The sequence below is a fragment of the Coturnix japonica genome, chromosome 3, assembly GCF_054131305.1.
Source record: "Coturnix japonica strain WE chromosome 3, WE-NBRP24, whole genome shotgun sequence".
Lineage (NCBI taxonomy): Eukaryota > Metazoa > Chordata > Aves > Galliformes > Phasianidae > Coturnix > Coturnix japonica.
This window is the reverse complement of record NC_140665.1, coordinates 49,178,357-49,203,809: the sequence shown is the minus strand read 5'-3', so window position 1 is coordinate 49,203,809 and position 25,453 is coordinate 49,178,357. Positions and strand designations below refer to the sequence as shown.

Here is a 25,453-nt window from a genome sequence, read left to right as displayed (position 1 = left end):
TCATCAGTAAACAATGAAGAGCAACACAATCCCACTTATTTTCATTGAGTATCTTTTGGGATATTTAACTTTTCATGCAAATGCTATACTTTGTACACTGTACATACACAGACATTATTTACTTTATAAACCCCAGACATGGAAAGCATGAGTTCCAAGTTTTCCTTACAATGAATTTCATAATCAGCCCTTCTGCAGTCAAGGCACACACAGAGATCGAGGATTATTCATTAGAGGAAGGAATTAGAAGGATTTTAGGCTTCAATGGCCTGTACAGACTATTAGCTCACATTTGGCTATTAGGTGGGTAAGCAGAGTGGTCTCTAAAGCGCCGGCAAGAGCCAACAATAAATTCTGCCAATGAGACTCAGCACCAGCTTTCCTGGGCCTGGCGGAGGGGGGAAGGCTGGCCTAGCAGCCCCCTGGGGCCCAGCAGCCAGAGGCCCTGCCTGGAGCTGGCAGCCCTTCTACTAGGCCTCCACAGCACCAGGCCACAGCACCCAGCAATGCAGCCTGGGCCTGCATGGCCATGTGCAGGGCGGCAGGGCTGGCTCAGTGCTGGCAGCCAGCCTCCTTCCATCAAGGTTCAAGGGCAAGAGAAACACAGCCCAGACTCCCCATTTCCTGTGCACACAGCGCATTTACTCATTCTGAGTGCCCCTCTCCACCTTCTGATAATACTTGCTGATACCTTCCTATTAACAAGCTAATTCATGACTTCAAGACACGGGGAAAATGAGAGGAGTCTAACAAAGGTCTCTGGCTTTTTATGTTATTAAAGTTATCTCACCACTGTATTCCAGATGCAGGATGGAAAAATACCTCCATCAAAAAACACAGGGCAGGACCTGCTAGTTTAGCTACGGCTAGGGCATAAATGTTAGAAAACCAAGGGATCTTGATTTAACTTCCCTCCCCTTTGCATTTCCAAGGCACGCAGCAACAACTGCATTAAATACAGCTTCTAAGAACGGAAGTGCTGACAGATAAGCAGCATGAATCCAATCAGGAAAATGTCTTGCAGCTCAGTACAACATTTCATCCTCACCTGGATCCGTAAAACATTTCAACCAGAATAAAAGGCACCATCAAAAGAGCCACCCTAATTCACCACTCCTGCAATTTTGTATCAGCATAAGTTCAGTGATTTCAAAGCAATTACACAGATGTAAAACAAGGATGATCACTGCAATAAATCAGTCCCAGAGCAAATACAGAGGAACTCTTCCATGCCTCAGAACATGTACAAACAAAAATATAAAGACAGAACATTATAGGAAGACACACACAATTGCACGTAATTGTAAATACACATTTCACTCGATCTCTCTGCCCGATGGCCAAAGGGAGCCACACTTTGTTCCCAACCATTTACTGTTAGATTGTTTGAATGTGATTACAACAGAAAGTACAGGTCTTTTAATTCAGAGGACACAAAGATTTCATAAACAAAATACAGTAAATAAAGAAACTGAAGTTCAGCAGCTCCAACCTGCCCACATTCATTAGAGCCATACATTGATTTCCTAGCTCACATGAAAGGATTCCAAGGAAGCTGAATGGAAAGCTTTTCTGGTTATTGATCAAATGGAATACCTTACATTAATAAAATGTAGTTGCACACAAAATAATTTGAGAAGCTTTTCTTGAAAAGAGGAAACTGAAGTATGTGTGAGATGCAGCGAACGGAAAGAGGGGGTATTCTTGTTACAGGGTTAGCAAGGCAGAGAAACGTCTTCCGTTTCATCCTCTCCTCTAAAGACAAACTTGTGATTTTTAATGTCACAATGTTTAGTCCTATGGCATCACTTATCTCAGAACAGCATTACTGCGAATGAACGTTCAGCACAGCTATTTCCTTCCTCTCTCCTGCCTTTTCACTTCAAAACTGTGAACAAAGCGACCGCTCATGAGATTGAGGGGCTTACCACACAATTTTGCAATCCACACACAGTTGTACTGTGCAAATCTCTCCACTGCTTGTCAGCACTGTTCAACCCACGACTTAAACCTCCTCCACTAATTCCAACCCTGGACCTTACTTGCGAAATGAGTACTAATTTTCTGACTCCTTTTTGAAAGGGACAAAAGGATTTCAGGAGACAGGAAGGAGCTCACTTCCACTCGAGAACCAATCAGCCTGTTTGAACCCGGCTCTTTAGAAGTAACATTTTCTCATTCTGTGAAAGCCTCCACACATCCCTTTTCAGATCACAACCAAATCATTAGGGCCTGCCACAAAACCGATTAAAGTCAAGGCAAGTCACTCAAAAACTTCAAAGGACTTGGATCCAGACGCGAGGTGAAATGCTGAGCAGCAGCCTGACTGCACCTCTGGTACAGAGGGAAGGCCGTGCCACGCTTGCTGTGGAGGGGATGCTACCCACACCATCCCTGGGGCCCTGGCATAGGTCTTAGGACTGAGCACCCACAGCATGCTAGGAAGGCTCCTGGGCATGTTCTTGCAGTTTTGTTTCATCCAGAAAGAATTAGATGCGCACCAGGCCAGCTGATTTAAACAGATTGATGGCTGGTAGCGGGGCTCAACTGAGAGAGCCTCTTCAAAAGCCTGCTCTGATACAAGTGAGAGGCTCATCCTGCTGCACTCCTGCTGCACTCTAGCACCAACGCAAATCAAACAGATCCAGCCATCACTGACACGGCAAGGCCAGCTTCTGGGAAGGAAGGTCCTTAAGGAACCAAACAGATTTCCAGAAATACTGCAAACAAGATGTCTCATTTCAGCCTCTGCAGCGCAGCCAGCAGTCCAGGAAGAAGTGACATGCAGCCTGTTCGATGCCCATAGCTCGATACCAGCCATGTGAAGCCAGCACCAACATTCCATACATAACAAAGACAACACGGAGCACAGCTATCCAGAAAAACCCTAACTCTCAGTCTGAACTAAAGTGAAGTTACTGTCTGTGAGATGCCAAGCCCAGCCTTCAGAAGTTTTTACGGTCTAGTAACTCAACATCAACGGCACCACTCTTGTTCTTCAGGCTTGTACACAATTTCCTGCAACTTTCTGATTTTTGACTAAGATCAATAATGTTCTTGGCGTTTCTCATTTAACTGACATGCCTTGATCAGAAATTCAGGTTGTGTTTCATTTCTAATGCCTGCATTTGTTCAAAAAATACGCTACGCAAAAGTATTTGCTCCGAAAGAAAACGTAAGGAAGTACCCAGTGCTGTCTTTCACCAGACTGGCTCCAAAACTGATCTGGCTTTCCAACATACAGAATTTCATAAATACAGCTGAGTTCTCTTTGTTGTGCCAACAGACAAACATCTCAATACACTGTATGCAGGCTGATTTTAGGCTGCAAATAAGAGAAAGTAAAAAGGTCTTTCACGCAAAGCCCTCCTCCAAGCTTAAACCACGTTTCATAAATGTTACTAAAAGGAAATCTGTGCTGAAATGGAACACTTACAGATGTTCAACACCTGCTTAAGTAAATGAACCCTAGAGTAACTGTTAATCAGTTTCATAAAATATCTATTTTGTTCTGTACTCTGAGCAATTTCATCCTAATTTGGGGTTACAGCTTCTTTTCTGAGGTATAAAAGCAAAACTAACATGAAAAAGAGCCAAATTAGTGTTGTCTTTTCATCTGGTAACCGAATGAAATTAAAATACAATTTCATTATGGCAGTGCTAGAGCAAACAAATGCACAAAAAACACCAAAGCAAAACCAAACTACACACTTAACCTACTTCTGAATGGACACATCAAACCAAAATGACAATGTTATATCACTATTATTAGCTTAGAAATGAAGCATTTAGAAGTAATTTCAGTTTTCAGCCTGTTATCCTAAATGATGGCATATGTAAAAAGAGCATATACAGAAATGTAGTTTGGAAAAGATTAAGAGATTATTTTAGAAGCAAATTACTCCATAAATAAAGCACAAAGGGAACACAGCATCATTCAGGAATGGACATCTGTCACCCGAGCAGATACCACATCACACATTCACAGCTTAATTCCGCATGTGGAAAAACAAGACTTATAACAACACATAAAATCTTACATGCGTTACATTTATTTTTGTATTTCTAGTTCCCATAAATATCCAGGCACCAAAAAGTACAAATATAATACACAGAGGAAATGGTAAGGAATAAAATGAAACGAGAACATAAGAAAAGCAAAAAGATACAAAGAATTAGAAAAATCTAGCCCTACCCTGAGCACTGCTCAGCATTGCTTTTCTTTTAGCGGGGGAGGGAATGAAGAGGGAAGGGAAGTCACATTCAATGTCATCTTGACAGCGACCTCTTATTCAAAAACTATTATTTTTCCATCTTGAATAAGAGAGAACCAAGTGCTCTTCATAATCACATAAATGACCTACCACTCTCTAAGTGCTCTCTCTTAGATCAACAAAGAGCTATCGGAAGCAGAAAGTATTACACACTACTCCCCTGTCGTCTCAATCCAAGATGTAGGCACGGTTCAACCTTACCATAAGAGAAGCCTTGAAAGACCAAAAGCTTTACAAAATACACTTATCAGGCTATCCTTCCTCCTCACAGCAATCTTTTCAGAATTTTGAAGTGTTAAAATGATAAAGGCACAGGAGAGGAAGAGCGTGAGATGAGAGTTAACTTTTATTTTTCTAGGGGAAAGAAATCGATGGCTTTAAACCAGCATTTAACAAGGGTGGGAAGAAGAGTTCCCTTTGTTGTTAAGGGTCGACTGCTAATGTTAGGCTGCAGAAGTTCCTTGCAACTAACTTAACCTAGCAGCTCTCACTGCCAGGCACTCCACACTCTTACAAACTCTCCTTGCCCTCACAAAGGAGGACTCAAGGAAGGCCCAACCCAATAAGGGTCAATGGCAAGTCTATGGCTCCTTAACCAGAAAGAGCAGCTGTTTTGGGGAGGTTGTTAGGTTTTCCTTTTTTTCTCAGGGAAGGATGAGGCAAGAAATCCTATTCATTTAATTGTTTGCAGTTCTCCCCATAAAATTAAATGGGAAAAGTACACAAAGAGGGGGAAAAAAATGCATTAAGTAAAAGGGAAAAAAAAAAAAAGGAAAGTCTGTCAGACAACCGTTTAACCAAATACACACAAATACCACACAGAAAGGCCTTCCTGCTATGTTGAAATCCAACTGCAAATCAAGTTAGTTCAATATGAAGGAAGGATCTGGTGCACTGAGTGTGACTCAGCACACCAGAGCTCGGGCTGGCTCCCAGGATGGAGTGCGAGGCAGCCCACGTCCCGAGTGCCCTGTCCTGCCTGCTCTGAGTACTGTGCAGCTTTGCTGCTTCAACTATTCCAGAACAACCCACAACCTCCTGTTCCACCTGGAAGAGTAACAGCACAGTCGTGGACTATAGGAAAAAAAAAATTCTTAACCACAGAACCTCAAAGGCTTAGTCATCAGTAATGAAAGCTTACCTTCCCCAGCCAGGTCAGTGTGAAATACTGACTGCAAGAACTCCCATTCATCCAGCTGAATCACCCCCAAAGAGCGCAAAACAAACTGTTGCCAGTAGACAGATTTGCTGGAAATCAAATCCTCTAAAAATGGGGAAATCACAGCCAAAAAATAATGTCTGTTGAAACATTCGGTGTTCACAGGACTGTAATGCTCTTCTTACGATAAAAAAGAGCTGTGGAATATACAAAGGACCATGGCAGGCACCAGGATGGCTCAGAACTCCTTCAAAAACTAAATCCATAAATTCACCTCCACCACTGTCACAAAGCAAAAAGATCAAATGTACATTATCAGTAGGAGGAACCAACAGGCCATAATGCTTTCTTCTGCTTCTACCAGGAGAGAGCATAATGAGGCGCAAAGGAAGAGCAAACATGAGAAAACCCTAGGAGAATCCTTGGATCTGACCTTCTCTCCACATTCTCCCTCCGTCATCTCTTTTCTTTTTATTTTTTTAAAGCTTCTATAAAATCCTTGCTGTATTGCTGACTGCAGAGCACTTCCTGAAGAATGCATAATTACGTCTCTTTAACCCCTTGCTCTCACAAAGCACACACTGTGCTTGGATCCAATTTTAAACATCCCCTGCCTCAAAAGGATGAGAAGAACGCGCACGGGCTAACAGAGCTGATACAGAAACATTGCCAAGCATTCTAAGCCATAAAAATTAAGAGTATCCCCATTATTTCAGTTGTAGGTGCCCTCACGCATCCTTCTCCTACATGCTTTGTTTCAGACTACTCGCACACAGAAGAGTCAGTGAACAGCAGGAATATTTCAGGCCCAGCACCTTCTTTCACTTGCCTTTCTACACAAACCTTGCAATCTGCAGCCCTCTTCACTTCCAACACTTCAATCCCTACTCCGGAGGAGCTTGAGAATCTACTCATACACTGAAGACAACAAGCACTTCCTGCTAATTTCACTCTTCGTCTAGTGCCTGAAGTAATAAGAAATGCTTCAACTTGGTACATAATTCTGTATTTTTTATGGTACTGGTGAGAAATCTCACAATACAGCACTTGCATTTTCCAAAATTCAAGACCTAACACACTCTCTGAAACAGTTTTTTCTCAAGTGTTTTTGCAGAACATATTTGCTGCTGGTAACAGGGCAAGAATTTGTTCAAAAATAACCAGCTGCGGTGTTTTAATGGACAGGAGACCTGAACTAATAAGCATATGCAACCACAGTGGCAGTGAGCTAAAAATGATGGGAAAACAGATATCTTGGCCTAAAAGACTTAAAAATCTTCCCACAGACTGTAAGCTAATGAGCAGTGCTTTCTCCTCTCCATTTTGTCTGTGCTTCCAGCTAGTTAGAAGAATTGCTGGAGGCTAAGGAGTCTGAATACAGACACTACCTATATAGGTAATATAGGCAATAAGTCCTCTAAAGGACTTTTTCATTTACGAATGGTTTGAAAATATACTGTTTGCAGCAGGACTTCCACATGCGCTGAAGAGTGCAATTACAGCTCAGCCAGAAGGCTGCAAGTGTTAAGAATGAATGGGAGCTGCATTTGCTGGTCACTACAGGTATAACATGCACAGAGACAGACAGACCCTGTCCAAAGAAACAGGCCCAGAATAGATGTTAATGCAGAGGAGCACCATAAGAACTGGGACCTCAAGGAATAAGTAGATAGAGGAAAGAAGAGGGAAGCGTACACCAGTTTGGTAATACTACAGCTGTTGTTTGTTGGCTGGATTGGAAATAATTATTTTAAGCACAAGTCTGGATCTTGATTCCACATGGTATTTCTCTTTTAAACAGGCTCCCCAGTCTGTTCTTTTGACTCCAAACCAGTAGGTCTCAAAGGCCAGTATCAGTTACAGATAACCAATATGCTGTTCTCATATAGTCCACACATTTTTCCATACTGCGAGTTATTATAATTAAAAATAATCCAGCTTTATTTAAGTAATTTTAGGTAAACTGTTACAGTTCCATGAAGTCAGCAAAGATATGAAAACTTGTATCAATTAGAGTCTTAGCCAAAAGAGTTAAGAGAACAAAGCAAATGACAATACTAGGAACTCTGGAAAAGTCTGAGGCAGGAATAATTTTAAGTTGTTCTGACTTCTGCAAATACAGCACTAAGAAGAACACTGAGTACCAAAATAATTAAAGTTTATCCTCTTTATTGAAACAGTCCATGTTTGAGAATCTGAGCGAGTCTTAATGTTTAATTAAGGGATTTAAACATTGCTGTAAGTGAAATCTCTACGCAGCCTCCATTATGGATTCGCCAGGTCACTTCCATAATATATTCATGTTGGGAGACCCAGCACCTAGCACTCACTACAAACACATGGTTCAAATATCAGTCACAAGCATGTGAAAAATCAATTTACAGGGAGTTCAAAAAATAAATGTTCTAGGAGATAGGACATGCTAATGAAAATGAGCATAGTGTGTTTGCTTTTTGTCCACGTCCAGGTTTTGGTTTCACATGCAGCAACTGCTGAGACATGTTTGTTTAGTGATTAAAATAGAAAAAAGATTAAGCAGCAACTTTGAAAAGCCCTGTGCAGATAAAGATACGCCTGTTTTATAAGCAATTAGTAATTTCTTCTTAATGGAATGTAAACTGTTTTCTACAGTTTTCCTAAAATTTGCACATTCAAGGAAAACGTAACTCAAAGGATGAACTTCATCTTTACAATACCTGGAAATGAGAGTACAAATCTAGTCCAGCCTAATTTTTGTATGCAGTTGTACAATAAAATAGCCACATGGAGTAGATTTAAAAGATTTAAAACAAAACAAAACAAAACAAAAACAAACCCATGTATATAAAAGAAAAGCTTTTAAAAACATGTTACTGCCACATTCTTCAACACTTCAAAACATTAATTCCAAGCTGTGCCACAACACAGCCCACAGCTGCTGTAGGCCAAGAGTGGGGACAGGCTTTGTGCTGGATGAGGGCGAAGAGGAGCCAGGCTGACCATCCATCCTTCATCTCTCCCACTGCCCCCCTGAGTTAGGGAATGTATTTTGCTTGAATTTTTCCATCCAGCAGTATTTATTGAAGTTGCCTGCTGGCTTCACACAGCTGAATGCCAACAAACGTGGCAACCAATGCTGTGCTTTGAGACACTGAGCACTGAAGGCGGAGGTATCGTTTACACCAACATCACCTCAAAAAGGGACAAAAACTGAGGACTGCCTTTTCCTGAGATGTGTTTGGAAGTGCTTGGGCAAGCAGGATTTGTGCTAAATTCAGAGGAACAAAGTAAGTTCCTTAGGTACTAGTAAGTACCTCTCAGAACAACAAATCCACAACTGCAAAACCTAAGACCAAGGGCGTTAGGGGGAATTATCAGTGCTATGTTTGCTTATTAGCCTTCGAGTTTTTATACAGAGACTGTGTCTGCAGGGATGACTGAATCCCTGTATCCACAGCACTTGACGGCACTTGGATATATGCCTCCTACTAGAAGCTAAAATGAAAGCTATATTTTACAGCTCTGGAAAAGCAAAACAAAGCCCGCAGCTTGTGTTTATAATAATATTTCTACCTATCTAGATGTACTTCAGCAGCTCTGCATTAAAGCAGAAGGTGATGGGGGTAAACTCTGTATCCTCAGGATTGTTCCAGATTTATCTGTCCTGGAGGTGCACCTCGTTGTAAGGCTGCTAACAAAACTCTGTGTGTGCAGAGAACGGGCCGACACCACTGAGAGGAGAAGATAACATGGGCATGCACATTAAAACGCGATCCCACAATACGTCCTTGACTCAAAACCTTTGCAGCTGTACCACAGCTCACGTGCTGACTTTGGTATTTGCTTCAGTGACATGATGGCACAGCAAGCTGTGCTGCGTTCTAGAATGCCTCAAAAACACAGAATTCTTCAAGAAACAGTTACAAATGAATAAATAAATAAGTAAAAAATAAATAAAGCCTCTTTCAGTTGTTACAATTTGAAATGGGAGCTGTGGGAAGCGCTCAAGGCTTCCCTCCAAGTTACTTGAAGATGGAGGAGAGAAAGGGTTAACCCTAAAGAATAAAAGAGCAGCAGCAAATCTGACTACATGTCTGAAAAAGCCTATAAAATGTTACAAGCAAAACAGGAAAGCTCGTGTTAATAATGCATAAACCAAAGAGAGGGGGGGAGCCCCCTGTTTAATGGCGCTTTATCCCCGCAGTTCACACGCACCGAGCCGTGCCTATCAATCCGCGACACCCCGCAGCAGCGCGGCCCGTTCCGCTGCCCGCCCGGGTTCTGCCCCGCGGCCCCCGAGGCGCGGCCCGCTCCTGCTGCTGCTGCCGGGCGCTACATACCAGCCCGGCTCAGCGGAGGCCATTACCCGCCCCGTCGTCATGGCGACGCTAACAGTGCGCCCGACTTCAAAGGCACGGCTGTAATGTCAGCCTGCCAGCAGCCAGACGGAGCGGTGAGGGGACCTGCCCGGGCGGCCCCAGCGACAAAAATACCCGGGCGGCTCTGCGGGCCGTTCCGCCGTCCTGAGGGTTAGCGGCGAGTCAGAGAGGGAGAAGGAAAGTAGCCTTCGCTTTTTTGTTCTAGCTTAAAAGAACAGGGATACGTGCAAGACCGATTCGGAGAGAACTGTCGCAGGGAAGGAGGAAGCTGGCGTTCAGATTTTGCCGCTGCGCAGATCCCAGCAGTACAGACTAACAGTAAGACAGAGGGACTGTCACAACTTATGCACTCTTGCCTCATCAGCACGCTCTGACCAAGCACGACACAACTGCACGTTTGGAAATCAACGCGTGGAGCAGCCCTGCAGCCCAGCAGCAGGAGGGCAGGCTGCCCAGCAGCCACCAGCTTGATTATGGCTGCTGCCAGCACGCCTTGCTGCCCTTCATGGGGTGGCACAGCTCTTGTCCCTGGGCCCGCTTCCCCTGGAGCTGCTGCTGCTCGCCTCAACCAGGGCACACAGCAGTCAGCCCCTTTGCTTCCCTCTCCATCACCCTGAAGTTCCTGCCCTCACCAGAAAGGCACATTCCCTGACAGGGCCCTGTTCTGTCATCCACATCCCCAACAGCACCATAAGGAGCACGCTTGCTCCTTTTTGCCACTGGAGCACAGCACACTGAGTAGCTAAGCCACCCTCTTCCCAGCCGAGGCACAATCCAAGGCAGCGCTTGCTGTTGGCTTTTGTCACCCACCCCTTCAAGGCTGGGACACACACATGCTTGAGCTGGGTGCAGTGCTTGAGACTAACCAATTACCCAACTGAGTTTGGAGGAGCAGCAGGGGCCTGATCAGCCTTGGCTGAACACAAATGCATGTGGGTTGTGGGTTGTGGGCTACAAAATCCAGCTTTTGACAAAACTCAGCTCATGCCATCTATTCAGGTACACACCAAGGGTACGCATAATGTTTTAAACTGCTAGAAAAACAATTCTTTTTAAAGACCAGGTATAAATAGGGCTGGGGTTTTGCTTGTTTGCTTTTGTTTTGTTTTTTTAAACTTTAACATATAGCTGATGGTGTTTCGTTTCCAAATTACACTTTACATGGATGTGGGTGGTGAGAAAAATAAAGAACATCACTCTATAGATGCTCTTAATGACTCTTCAAACCTGTAGTGTCACTGCAGACTGTAAATGACAGAAGAAGGCGCTCACCCGGCATGGCCAGCTGACTGCAGCCCTCTGACCACATCTCCATGGAAATGGAGGTCAAGCAATCAACATTATTATACAAGAGGTGAAAGTTCGTTTTTCTGGCAAAAATAAGGTAAAGGTTCTGCAGGATTATTTCAGTCTGGCCTGTACTGCTGTGAAAATAGGCATTAAAAAGCAAGCACACGTGGGGTTTTTTTGTTGGTTGGTTTGTTTGTTTGACAGGTTCTTCTGTAAACTAACCAGTAAAAACAGAAGAGCTGAAGTGTATGCAAGATGTGCCTTTCATGGGATCTGGTATGCAGCCTCTGTCTCCTTGCAAACAAGGAAGATCGCTCCATTGGCAGCCCAAATGGCCACTTGCACTTCCCAGCTGCTGACTGAGCACCAAAGAGCCCTCTGGCCAGAGGCAGATGAAGACTCTGAGCCAAAAATATTCTGTACTTTGTCATACCTCAGAATAGGAACAAAAAGGCTGTTACTGTGATTTCCAGCAAGACAAAATGTCTAACGAGCCATGCCGGAAGAATCAGCAGTCATTTAAAAACAACAGTATGGCGTGTATGCAGCCTTCCTAAGCCTTCTTTAAAAGCACAAACAAAACAAAGGGAAAGAGCAAAGACGGAGGAAAAATGGACTATAAGACAATCCAAGTGGAGCAGCAACTATGAGATGTTATTAAAAAAAACAAAACAAAACACAGATCCTAAAATTTTATAGCCCTGTTTCAATAAATCCTGAAGAACTGTGCTGAAAATTGCACTGAACAACTTCCCGTTTTTTTCCCCCACTTTCATGTAAGCATCTAATGATACAATAAACAAAGGGGATGAGGGGAAAAAAAAAACAACAAAGCTTTTATGAAGTTTTCATTAAGCACTATTATTAAAATCCTGACACGGACTGTAAATTAAACGAGGGAAAGAAAGAATCTGGAGTTTTTCTTCTGTCTCCACTGCTGTATTCTATGAAAAGCTGGTAAGGCTTTTAGTTCATTATAAAAGTCAAAATGGAAAGGTAACATTTGGAATTAAGCTTTCTTCCATATCATAATGAATTAGTTCACTAAGGCTAACATCTGCACTTAACCCATACACCATTTACCTATATAATCTTACGAAGTTATTGTGATTTTACAAGTAAATCTATGCTTGCAGTTCCTTTATTCCCATATTTCCTGAAAACAAGCGCTGGTCACACTCTCGTTTGCAGTTAAATAACAGTAAGATTGTTTTAAACATCTTTCATTACCTTTAGCACAACGCGCGTTGGCAAGATTTGTCATCTATGATACTATAAATGTAAATGCGAGCACCCGCTTTCTAGTGCTCTGACATGAAACAAGCTTTGTTCTCCTAACTAGGTCCACAACTGTGCATTCAGCAAACCGTACTAAAGCTTACGGATGCATGAAGTATTACTACATGCAAACATATCAACTTATACTCTCATGTTTGCTTATCTTTATACTACTTCCCAAAATGATGGCTTTAAAATAACATGGTGGAATACGCGCTATGAAGTGAATTTCTCTGTCGAGGGGGGAAAAAAGAAGCATGTTCATTTATAAATTCATTCCACTTAACTAAGACGTGAAATAAATGATCCAGAATGACATATTTTCCTATACTAATGCAGTTCTTCAAATGTGCCTCAAAATTCAGGCCCTAATTCTAATTTAGCACAGTAGGTCTCGTTTCATAGGCTGAGATGATTAAAAGGGTCAGCTGCAATTGTTAGCTTGGAAGGAAAGAGATCAAAAGTCTAAACACTGGGGCGCTGCAAGTAGCCTTTTCCTGATGTTGCCAGCTTTTCTATCTTGATTTCAACCCAGTACGATGCTTCACCCCCTGAAATTACATCCCCAATTAAAACAAGACCCTGTTTTATCAAGCCCTGTGAGACTGGAACCGTATTGGCATTATGGAGGAAATGGCACATATTAATTTGCACGGCGTTCAGGAAAACCAATGCGGTGAGTTATGGTGTTAACAAAGACAAATGAAGAGGAAGGCCTTTGCTTGGTGTTTTTATCTGCCTATATTTGTTCAAGGTAAACTGATAGCGGTAACCTATTTACATGTAACAAACACACATCAGAAGCACTTTTCACATGCACAGATTCTACAAAAGCCATCATGATTTGTCTTCTTCAAGGGAAGACTTCACAGTGAATCTAACACACAGCTCTAGCCAGGGAAGGAAGGTTGCAGAGAATTAAGCATTACAGAAGATGTTTTCTTGAAATCTAACATCTGAGAGAGATTTTTGAAACTGTTTCAAACTTCAGGAAAGGAAAACCAGAACAGCCTCCCACACTACAGGCCTGACTTCACTGTGATTCCAGCACAGCGCTACAGAACAAGCAATACACTACAGACACCTCGCACTTGAGCAATGATGGTACTGAACCACTAGCAATTATGGATGGACCATAAACAATCAGACAAAGCATCCTGAAACCTGGACTAAGCTTAATGCTATGAGCCGTGACCGCATGGATATCTGCTTACACAGCAACAGGACCACTCAGAAGCCAGTTTCTAATAAAGGTTAATCGTGCTCTTGGTTTTTTGTTTTTGTTTTTGTTTTTATTTTTTTTTTTGTGTTCTTTTAAAAAGGGAAAGTTGCAATAATAGCACTGGAAGCCAGCACCTCCCCAAGCAAGCAGGAGTGGAGACTAGAAGACAAAAGAAGGCATCTACTGCTAGGCTTCAGATGTTGCTGGTTGGAAGGAGGTGCTGTCTTTAGTCAGGATTATGAAATCGAGGTCACCCCTCAGGATGGCTGCTGTGCCCATGTAAGGGAGTCATTCTGGGGAAAAATAATATCCTATCTCACAGGAATACTTGAGGTAAAAATAAAGGAAAGAGAAAACATTTACAGTGTCTCAAGTACTTCCTGAAATGGTATCCGAGTAAATAATACTCTTTTGTCTTACTTCGTGTGCCAAAGGACCCCAAGGTTCCAACAGACATGAACAAAGATATGGACCAGTGAATATATCACATTTTGCAATTTATGGTACGCTGTGCTATCAACTCAAACTTTACAAACAGCCAAACCCGTAGTGAGGCTTACGAGCCTTTTTAAATGCTGTATGTTCCTACACATTGTGCGTAAAATGTTCAAAAAAAAAAATATATATATATATTTCCCAAATAATAATAATAAAAAACAACTCAACCATCCTCCAGGAATTCAGAAGTCTGAACCGTGTTTAGAACTAGGTTCCCAAATGCGTAACCTAAAAGCGTTGACTTGGAAATGGAGGCAGACTACAAGGATAGCTAAATGCAGTCGCTGTCCCTGCAGCAGGCACATCTGTGAGCTGTGCATGCAGAAGCAGCTCCACTGCTGCGGTTTCAGGTCTTGCATTCTTTAGCAATGTGGGGGGCTTCAGCTCAAGCCCTGTATCACGCTGCAGGCTCCAGTGGCATGGGGCCACCACAAGCACAGTCGGTTGCCCCTGCTGTGGGGACAGCAGCCTCCAGAGAGGGAATAGCTAAAGGGGAAAAATGCTTCAACCACCCAAATTCAATCTTGTTTCTTCAGTTCTCAAGTCCACACTAGTACTATTTTGGTATATGGAGCTGCAAAGTACAGTGAGGCAATTGCTAATGGCTTCAAAAAACATTGCAGGAAAAAACTACTAAGACTTTAATATTCCACCCAAGACAATATTGGCCTATTTAAACACAAGTTTTTGTAACATTATCCACTACTGGGATCTATAATTCCTTATCAGGTTTCCCAAGTAAGTTTCACGTAGAGGTCAAGCTAAGTATTCCTTTTCACATTTCTAATTTTTTCTAGATCCTAAATGAGTGATTTTGTATTACAAGTGTACTAAAAACACTCCAAAGTATTCTGAAAATGGGAAACTTTATGGAATAACCAAGCATTTATTATTATTTTTTAAACAGTATCTAATAAAATCAGTTGTAATGTATCAGTACCAGCCTTAACACCATTTTAAATATAAATAATGTCATCATTCTAACAGGGAAAACCAAGCAATTCTGTAAAGCTCAAAACACAAGTGATTAACAACAGGACTTTCTTTTCACATTACAAAGTTGAATAGCAAGACAGTTCAATAGTTCAAGAATCAACAGCTTTGGTTCAGCGTGTCAGTTTACCCCTACAAACACAGCATGTGCTCAGGGCTGTTCTGCACTACTTTAATCACACTTTTGCCCGAAAATGAATGTAAAACTTGGTTCTCTCAGTGAATCCATATGATCACCTACATGAAAATCTGACCACACAGAAATCAAATGTAAAAATACATGGCTGTTGGGTGGGCCAGGATCTTCAATACTACAACACTAAGTGTAAATTCGTTCTTCCATTGATATCACAGAGGGGATATTATTCCAGAGGAGCTTCAGTGGCTCATACAGGATCCGACCTGCTATGCAGACCCACTCCAGGCCATAAACAGGTTGTCACATACAGAATCTGTATGAACACAAGTACCAACCAATGCTTTGCACCTCAGAAATACATACACTCGATACCTCTGTACACACGAGTTGCACAAAACTTATCTGAGCTACAGGTTTATTACATGGAACGACAAGAGGAATGAAGAGACAAGTTAGCAACTGCACTTGATCCAGAATTAAAATGACTTGGATAAAACTGCGACTTTTTCCAACTCTATGCATAATGGCATAAGAAAAGCATTTGAGAAAGCTTAGTCGCTTCTTTGCAACTTGAAGCTTTTTTCCTTTTATTTCAGGCTTAAACAAAGTTCAGTGGGGCATCAAACTGCCTCAGTCTTAAATTACAGTCTGTACTTTAAAATAGAATGCATGCACCACATGTTCCTGAAGCTAGAGGGTGGGAGTGTTATTCACTGAAAATTGAAGGCTTGTTGAGTCAATAATCTTCTTTCAGAGAGTAACAATTTTCAGCTAAAATTTCTTGACCCAAACAAAGGAAAACAAGATCATTCAGTTATTTTACAACACTGCAGAAGAAGAAAAGCAAGTGGGGAAGAGGCACACCAGTCCTATCCTACTTGATGCAAAAACAATGGAAAATTTAATTCACAAGTATTACTTGCATTTCCTTCTTGTTCATACTCTAACCAAGTTATTTTCAGATGGAGACATGCACAGAAGCAAGTAACTACAGGACAGAGCTGTTACTATGTACTTACACATACATCTATGAACTGCCCAAGAATTACCAGGAATTCATTTAAAGGTTTCCATCTCCACACAAACCTCCTTTTTATTTTTTTCTTAAATTGGAAACAACATCCTAAATTTTAAAACACCTTAAGTTTCAATTTTCTAATTTCTTACCTGCAAAGAATCCAACGCTGTCTATAAAATGAGAGGGCTGCTACACCTTCTCTCCTTTAATACACATTTTTCCTTACTGAAGGGGTTACAGTCCTAATTAATATTTACACTGTGGTTGTGCCCACACCCTCAACCATGATCAGGGATTACTGAGCTAAGCTTTTCATGAATGTCACCGGAGTCGCTTGTCCCAGGAGTTTAACCTCTATAAAGAGAAGAGGTATTCCCTAACTATCAACTACAGTTTCTCAAACTATGCTGGGAATTCTTTTCCTGGCTTAAGACTTCAACCATCAATAGCACTTGTTCAGCGAGAATTCTCCACTCACTGGAGATGATTTTCCAGGTTACTTCGTATTCTAGAAGCTACATGAGGAATGTGAATTCCCAAACCATCCCATGCATTTCCTCACAGCCAGAAACTATTAAGATACATCCAAAATGATGCTGATCCATGAGCCAAGTATATCTAGTCTTGTATTTATAGCACACCACTAGTTCTCAACAGAGGCCTTCTGAAATCTACAATGAGAAAAGTATGCCACGCAGAAGAATGAACATCCAGCACTCTACACATCCTACACAGGCCCTCTGAAAATGAGGTAAAACACAACTGTGAAGTAGCTAACAAAGTCAGGAAGGAATTGCTGAAGTACAGTTTTCCACAGTACCAAGCATAATGAAACAAGACATCTTAAAAGGTTTACCTGTCTGAACAACAGTATGTACTATTTGAGGCCCACCTTACTTTGAAGGTTGTACACCAAACTAGAGCCAACTAGAACCAAACTTAACAACTCATAGTACTGCATAAGATACAAAGAGCATTCTACCTCTGTGCCAGCTACTGTTTTGCTTCACATGGAAATTCTTATGAAGCCTAGTGAAGAAGTGACGGCATAGAACTAAGGTGCGAACACTCCAAGTCTGAGTGAACTAGGAAAGAACCAGTTCCCTCCACTTCAGATACAACTTTCTGCCTTCAGCATCACATAGAACATGATCAGTTACACAGTGATTCAGCCACAAACTAACCCAGAAATAAAAAGAATTATTTCTGAGCTAGATCAGTTCCCTGAGTCACAGCAGTGACAGTGGAAGATGTGAGAAGGCACAGATCACACACTGTGGGCACACGGCAGGGCTGCAACCAACCTTACAGCAGAGCCAAGCAGCTGTAGGACCTCACCTATAGGCAGTGACCAAAAGAAATCAGCACAAACACTGGTTTCAAAAGCTTACCAACCTTGGGTAGGCCATTTGACCTCACACCTCAAACAAGCACAACTAGCACTGAAGGGAAAAAAGGACTATATTAAAACAGAACAAACTAAAAAACCCCAATATCTGTCTAAAATGACTTTCCCAATGATGCCAGTAATAATAAAATTCATTCACATTTTCTGCCCTTCATTCTACCAACACAGTGCAACATGAACATGGACCAAATTACTTATTACGGCAAAACAAAGCATTTGTCTTTGCAGACGCACACACACAGCCAATGCTGACATAAGCTCCTTTCTTGCAACAGCAAATTTGCAGATATATCATCTGGAAGGCTTTTCCTACAAGTCTGCTCTATCTTTCCCACAATAGCAGAAGTGTGTATTTTGTATTATCCCTTAAATCTCAGTAAATATATTCTGTAGTAGCTGTTCTCCAGACAATTGCATTCAGGCTTCTCCCCCTTTATTCTTCCACTCTAATAGGGAACAGTTTCTGTTTATTACTTCCTTTCCTTCACAGAGTACCTAACTCCCATGTTTTCTCAAAAGCTTGAGATTTCCTTCTAATTGTGACCCCAACAAAAGTGCTCAGAGCACTATTCTGTGCAACTTTTCATTTGGGCTCTCGGTGACTCCACATGGTAAAAGACCTCTGGGTCAAACCCTTCAGATATCAGAGCATTTAGGAGAAGGAAAGCAAGCATTGTATAGAATCTGTCAGGCCATTAGAAGTAGCTAATAAAGCCATATTTTGTTTGTAGCCATTTGTTACCAACCCACATTACAAATTTGTCTGCTTTGAACTTTATGGGAACGTTCATGCCAGGACTTTTATATACAACGTGTGAAGGAAACGGAACAACCATTGAGCTGTTTAGCTGTGCTTACTGTGACACGAACCTACTGAAAAAACTCTAAAAGGATGACACAAGTCAGCATTCAGTGCTGCAAAAAGTGGCCAGCTCCTCTTCAAACCCATCAAAGGGAAACTCTTTTTTTCTAAGCCACATCAGAGAGCACCATTCAGCATTTAGCATTACATCTCTTTTGTTGTTTTTAGAGATTGGTATAAGCTTGCTATGTAGCTGCTGTGATTTTACACAATGCCCTTAAGAAATAAAAAGATAACGGGCAAATTGTATAAATATCAGAATACCATGAAACAAAACATACCCAAATTTTATTAAAAGCGTAACACCACTGCTCTCATTTCAAGCTTTAATATACAAAGACTTACTGACTACCCTCGAGAACTGCATTATCTTGAAAACAAGCTTAAGAAGCCACATTTAGCATCCCAAAATGACACTGTAACTAGGAATACTAAATGAGGAATAGTGATCACTGAATTTCATAACCAGCGGAAAACTGAATGCAGGCCTCTTGCTCATGGGGAAAAATACTGTTTATATGGTCAAGCCATCCTTATCCCCAGTAATAGGTATTGTATTCAAGTTACATTCACTCTCCCCATACTCTTAATGCATGGACTATTCCTCAGTTCTAAGACATTTGCTTTGGAAGTAAGTGAGTTTGCTCACAGTACCAAAAACACAATGTCTCAATATATGAAGGGTTCCAGTTGTTTTTAAATTTGGCTAGCCATAATTCCTCCCATTTTCCTCCCTACCCAAATGGAGGTTGGGGTGCTCGGTATGTAAGCTTTCCAGAAGTGAGGGCTCTGAATAACAGCACGTACAACAAACCTACTGTATAAGCTACACCGCCAAAATGGTTAACATTCACTGTTAATACCATCAGCTTACTCATATCTCGAATAATAATGAGCTACTAAATATACCGAACACTTAGGGACACAGATAATACCCAACAGTCTGCTTAGATACTATGGTGATGGAGGTAGGACAGAACATGGATTAAAAGTAGGACGATTGTTTAAGAAAAAACACTGGCAAATTAAAACATTATTTAATAAATAACTAGTTCTATCTATCCTAATAAACACTGCTCATGAGAAATTGAGGTAACAAGTCCATTTTAATAAAACTGTTTGTTTTTTTTTTTCAATAGTTGTTGCTTAAAGAGTTTAAATAGCAGTTGCCTCCTGTTTTTAAAGTAATTGCCAGCACTCATTTCTGAGACCTGTTCAGAGAAGCTGGTCTTAAAAAAGGTTTCCTGTCAAATTAACACTGGTTCAAAGTAAACAGATAGGTCTTCTCACACCAGTTTTCATAGCTTCTCCTGAAGCAGGCATGTCTCAAACATCATGTAAAGAATTTGTGGCATATGTACTCTCCTGGGGGCCTAAGATATAACTTTAAATGCTGCGAAGATGTTTATTACCCTACTTTTAAGAACTGACAATATTGCCATGTGTCAGAGGGAAAGTATACAACAAACTGCCAGACTTCACACATACATTTGGTGTTTTGGTAGGTAAACTTTTCAGAAGAATCTCTCTGCTACCTGGAAATTAATGCCCAGTAATCTGGTGGAAACGTTCTATAGGTTTGCAGTACATTATTCTGAGCTAAACGTCACAAAGCATATAAACAGTTCTGCCTTTCAAGCTCAATGTAACATATTCATGTTGGTTGAAATTCTGGCTGTTGCTCTACCAGCAAACAAGAAAATCTCCAAACCAGCAACAGCACACAGAGGCAAAGCCAAGGAGTACTTTGGCAATTACAGTAAAATAAGACCTTCAATAACACAAGTACCTGCAATATCTTTGCAAAGTGTATTAACACGTGCTGTTTCCCCCACAGCAGAAAGCAGAGAGCTCCAAAAACAAAGAAAGGTTACTCCAAAATAATCTCCCAATCAAATAATCAACCTAGTCTGAGTATAACTGCCATTCCCTCTACTACACTTCTGTCTGTAGTAGTAGACCACCACAGAATTAACATGTCAAACTCATTATTTATGCTTAAGGTTTGGATCAAATAACTCATGATGTCAGCATTCTAAATCAAAATACACTGAAATTCATGGAAAACGGCACAGAAAAAAGCCTCCTCCTCATCAGATTGTTTTGTGCAAGTACAGAATTCCTAAAGCCCAAAAGAAATATCTATCTATTTCCTCTATGCAAATTTCAACGTGCACAAATACAAAACATGGATGTGGATAGTGACATTTTGAACAGCACAACCCCTAAGCTACGTCCACCACTCATATACAGGCTCTCATCAGCCTGTGAACAGCCTTCTTTATTATTTAAAAATGTCGCACACTAAGAAAAACATTAACTTCTTACTGGTAAGCTCGATGGTCTTTCTTGCTGGATTAGGTTCAAGTCTTCATGGTTAGGCTTTCCTGGGGCCATAGGGGGTTGAGATCTGGTTCCATAGCCTTCCTGAGACATGTCCTGCAAAAACAGTTGTAACAATTAACTTGACTGAGTAATTACAATTAAATTCAAATAAGGGTAAAAATATAACGACTGCAATTAAAAAGCTAAAAAATAAACACCAAGTTTTTGCTAGTTAAACCTCCTTGGAAAATATCCATAGGCACCCCTACGACTGACAGAGTTCTTGAAGAAATCCCTGTGGTAGATTTGTAGACAGATGTGTAGATGGCATTGAATCAGGCCACCAGTAGACAGATCAACACATGCCAACAAACAACAACAACAAACCTGCTCCGCCAATGACCCCCTGTACCACAAAAAAGAAATGAACACCAAGTAGTCAAAACTTTCATCCTACTCTTAGATGAGTTACCAAGCCTTCTGATAAAATACTGAGCGAGGGAGAAGGACTAGTCTGCAAATAAAGTTGTAGCACTGCTGTGTCATCAGATGCCTGTAACAAGCCTGGATTTACCATCACTGTGACTGACATGGCTTTCAAAAGTTGCCTATCAAATGGTGGTAAAGATCACATCTGCTGGAGATGTGTTGCATCCAATAGCTTGGAAGGAAATATTTAATTGAAAGTCGCTCCAAAACCTGTACTAGCAACCGAGGGATTTCCCTCCCCGTGCAAGCCCAAGCAGTCTTAGGTAATGGCCTGGCACCAGCCCCACTGCAAAGGGGCCAGTGGGGCCAAACAACCCTCTCCCACCCCATATCCCACAGCACAAACTTACTTGACGAGCAATGTACTTGCCTATTACAAAGCCCTAGATTCAGGCTTCACTGTAGCTGCTATACTTCACATTAGCAGCCCCTACACTAACTCAGCAAGGAAAACAACAGAAAGCGCAATACCTCCTTCAGCATGGGTAACTGGCAAGGAAAGCTGAAAAACCAGTTCTTGACTGCTGGAAAAAGATATCACACCTTAAAGGTTTTTTCTTTGTTGTTTCTAAGTTGTTCCATTCTCTTTTCCCCTTCCCAAGCATACTGGAGGTGAATTTGCTCCAGTCATCCCTTTGCATCTAATGCTTCCATCAATGCCTGCAAGGGGCCAGGCAAGGGAGGACAGGGTGGGACAAGGAGCCTTCCCTGTGCCACCCCCACCTGCACTGTGCGATCACACTGATGCTGCTTGCAGAGGCTGCTCTTGCAGTCAAGTGTCCGTATCCACACAAGTTATTGCTCGCACGCAGCCTGCACAGACCAGTCGCCTTGCAGAGCAGGAAAGTGTTCTGCCTCATTTTGAGCCCTGCTGCTAAGAGAGACATTTGTTAACAGCCACACTGCTTCCATTCAGCTCCTTCCATTGCTTTGGGCTCTCCTGAGTTACTTCAAGGGATTCAGAAAACTCAGGGAGGCTCGTAAAACAAAACCCGGCAAAGCTGGTCGGATGTAAACCCAATGATGAGAGATCCGATCCACAAGCCTGTGCCAAGCCAAATCAAGAAGCACTTAAAAGGCCAGCACTTCAATGTGGTTACCAGCAGAGGGTAACAATTAGGCTTAGGGGTGACAAAGGCTGATGGCTGAATGATGATTATCCCCTGTGACCCCCCGCACGCCCTCCGCCCAGACCTCCACTTGTCACACAGCTCTCCTGCTGCGCGCACCAGCAGGTTCCTGTGGATTAGTGGCGAGGTTTAAAACCAACAAACGGCACAAGGCCACCATTCAGCAGCCTTCACCCTGCCACAAAGGAGGAGAAAGGTGCAGGACAGCTTCACAATAGGCAAACAAATGAGCAAACCTCTGCTTTCCCCCTCATTTCAAAACACACGCGCACTCGCGCACACGCACACAGCTGTTGTTCCTGTGCAGATGCCTGTAACAAACCCCGCCACCGAGATCCAGGCTCCCAGGTTACCTCTCTGTGTGCTTCTCTAATTCTTTACAGATGGAAAAAATACCAAACAAGAACCATTTGTAGGAAAAGCAACAGAAACAAAAGCAAAAATTATCCAGAAATGACAAAGTGGTTAAAAAGAAAAAAGGTAAATGGAATATTTGCTTGGGAGACATCATCCTAGAAACACAATTACTCCTTTTTTCTTAAGAGAGTAAGTACCTCTAAGTTTGAGGCACAGGAATCTTCCTGAGGAAGAGTGCATGGGATTGTGTGTACAGTTTTCTATGTTTATACATATGTGCTGTCCAACAAAACCGTCAACCTACATAATAAACATGGTGACCGTTAAATCATAGCACGTTACCCTAAGAGGTTGGTTTCATAACCAATGTGGTGCTTAATTTCACTCTCCCTGAAAAAACAGGAGAGAGAAAATCCCTATAGTCTTCCTTCAGTTCTTCATGTTGGAAATGTTGTTAACATACAGTGTATTACTGGATAGATAAAATGGATTTTGAGAAAGAAATAAAACATAAGGACAGAGGTATTAGGGTAAATTGTCCATCACTGAAGAAATGCACATTCTCACTTTCCGTTTTGATAGGTCATATTTCTTTCTAGCGTCGAGGGATGGATTTATCAGGAAATGATGGGAGGGAATTAAGGGAAAAGGAAACATATAGCTACGTGTATGCTACAGACATGGCCACAAGTCCCCCACTGATATCAGAGCTCAGTCTTCTCCCAAGATCCCTGATTGTTTTCCTTTGATTTCCAGTATTTCATCCAACAGCGATACCATCTTTCAAAGCTGTGATTTTTTATGAATCACAGAAAACCCTTCCGCCCATAGAAGACAAGTATGTGAGTACAACACAGAGGAATCCAAGCTTTCATAAACAGAAGGCTACAAGTTTCCACTCAGAACTTCCCAAATTGGCACAAATCCAATCATATCATAGCTGGTATAGCACAAACTGTCAACAAAGTTGTAAAATAACTAAAAGCAGGGTTTCCCCCATCAGATTTTATAAAAGGCGCTTGGAGAAATAATCAGCAAGTCATAAACATGTACTCTGAATATCTGAAGTATAACCTGCTTTAAAAAAATATCTTTATTCTGTGAAATAGGTAAACTAAAAAAAAATTAACATGCCGATGTATACACAGTCTAAAATCTACATATTGGTTAAGTTGTCCAGACATCCGTCATTAACAATTATTGTATTATTATGGACAATAACAATAACCAACTGCTTATCATCCACAGAGCCAGTTATTTACCTCCTGGGTGTATATTTTTAGCTTGCGCTACAATTACAATTTGTGCTGGCACATGGAGCTCATGAGGTGTAGTCTGAGGAAGAAAGAGGAAGGTATTTTCTTAGCTCTTGCTCTCTGATACTGTATGTATTTTACAAACCTTTTGTCTTTAATTCTGGTATGGAGTGTCACTAACCCAGAGGTTTCAAGTGAAAAAACAGGGCTGCAGGGACATCAAAGGCTCCTTGTTCTTACCTCCCCCACTCTTGTAGCTGGGTACCAACATCATACTGTGCTGGGTCTTCACATGACCACTCTGTAAAAAGGCGCAACTTAAAGCTTGCCAAAGACTAAATCCCTGCCTCCCAGCTTTGTTCATTGAGCAGGACTGGACTGGGAAAGGTTGGGTGTTTCTACCCATCACTAAATTGCAGCTCAAGTCAACTGCACAGCAACCATTCTGGAGCCAACCACAGATAGACAACCTTTTCCTTTGTGATGAGCAAAACTAGCGTCATGCTCCTGATCCCTACATGGACTTAGTTTAAAACAAGCAAGTCTATCCACATTCATGTTTTCTCTGCAAAATTGAATGAATGCAGCACTAGTAATGCACAAAGCCATGCAGATGAAAACATGCTCTTGTTTTAAGTTCTGCTAAAGAAGATCTAATTATGATACAGCACGATTTTATTTTTTTTTTAAATGGGTAATGAAAACATAGTAAAATCATTAATGTTTTAGGGAAACCACATTTAAAGGAAGGCCGAGTGAGAAATATCACTCAGGCTTTATCCGCTTCTGTTGCAGCAAATTGCAGAGGGATAACATGATCACTCAGGATGGTAAGTACCGCGATGGTTAAATTGAAGCAAAATTATTTATGGAAAATAATATACTACTCTTACATTTGAAAAGTCCATTAAAAACTATTTTAGTGCTTGCATCCTTGTTTTAGTTAGTTTATCCCTTAGAAGACTTCAACTATGAGAGCACTGAATTCTACAGCAACGTGACAACAGCAGAATTGAAACCAAACGTTCATTTTTTTCCCTACACCACTTGAGAATGGAGGTCAGGTCCCAGTTAAACAGTCAAGATAAATATACAGCTCTACTACACAAGATCATTTTACTCATCTCTGAAGGGATACTATGGAATAGAAAAAAAAGGCAAGTTATGTGTTAATGGCTATAGAAAGACACACCTTGTTATCACTTAGCAAACTATCTTTGTGTGCTGTGTCATTAAATACAGACCAAGACATTTATCTTTCTTTTCACCCTCTCATTCAAAAAGCTACAATAAAAAAAATATTCCTTACCTAAATGGAAGTATATCCCTATACAACCAACTTTGAGCTCAATCCTTGTACCTGAGACATCAACTCCCAAGTTGTTCATGGCTTGACA

The 25,453-nt window shown here is 41.4% G+C and overlaps 1 protein-coding gene across 23 annotated transcripts in view; it reads right to left on the bottom strand.

Moving 5' to 3' along the window:
* ARID1B (AT-rich interaction domain 1B) overlaps positions 1 to 25,453 on the bottom strand; it is a 309,844-nt gene that overhangs the window by 196,959 nt on the left and 87,432 nt on the right. For all 23 annotated transcript variants that reach the window (XM_015858262.3, XM_015858267.3, XM_085541551.1 and 20 more), the window contains one exon: positions 20,828 to 20,938. In XM_015858262.3, the coding sequence (XP_015713748.2) occupies positions 20,828 to 20,938 (111 nt within the window). The remainder of the gene's footprint in view (positions 1 to 20,827; positions 20,939 to 25,453) is intronic.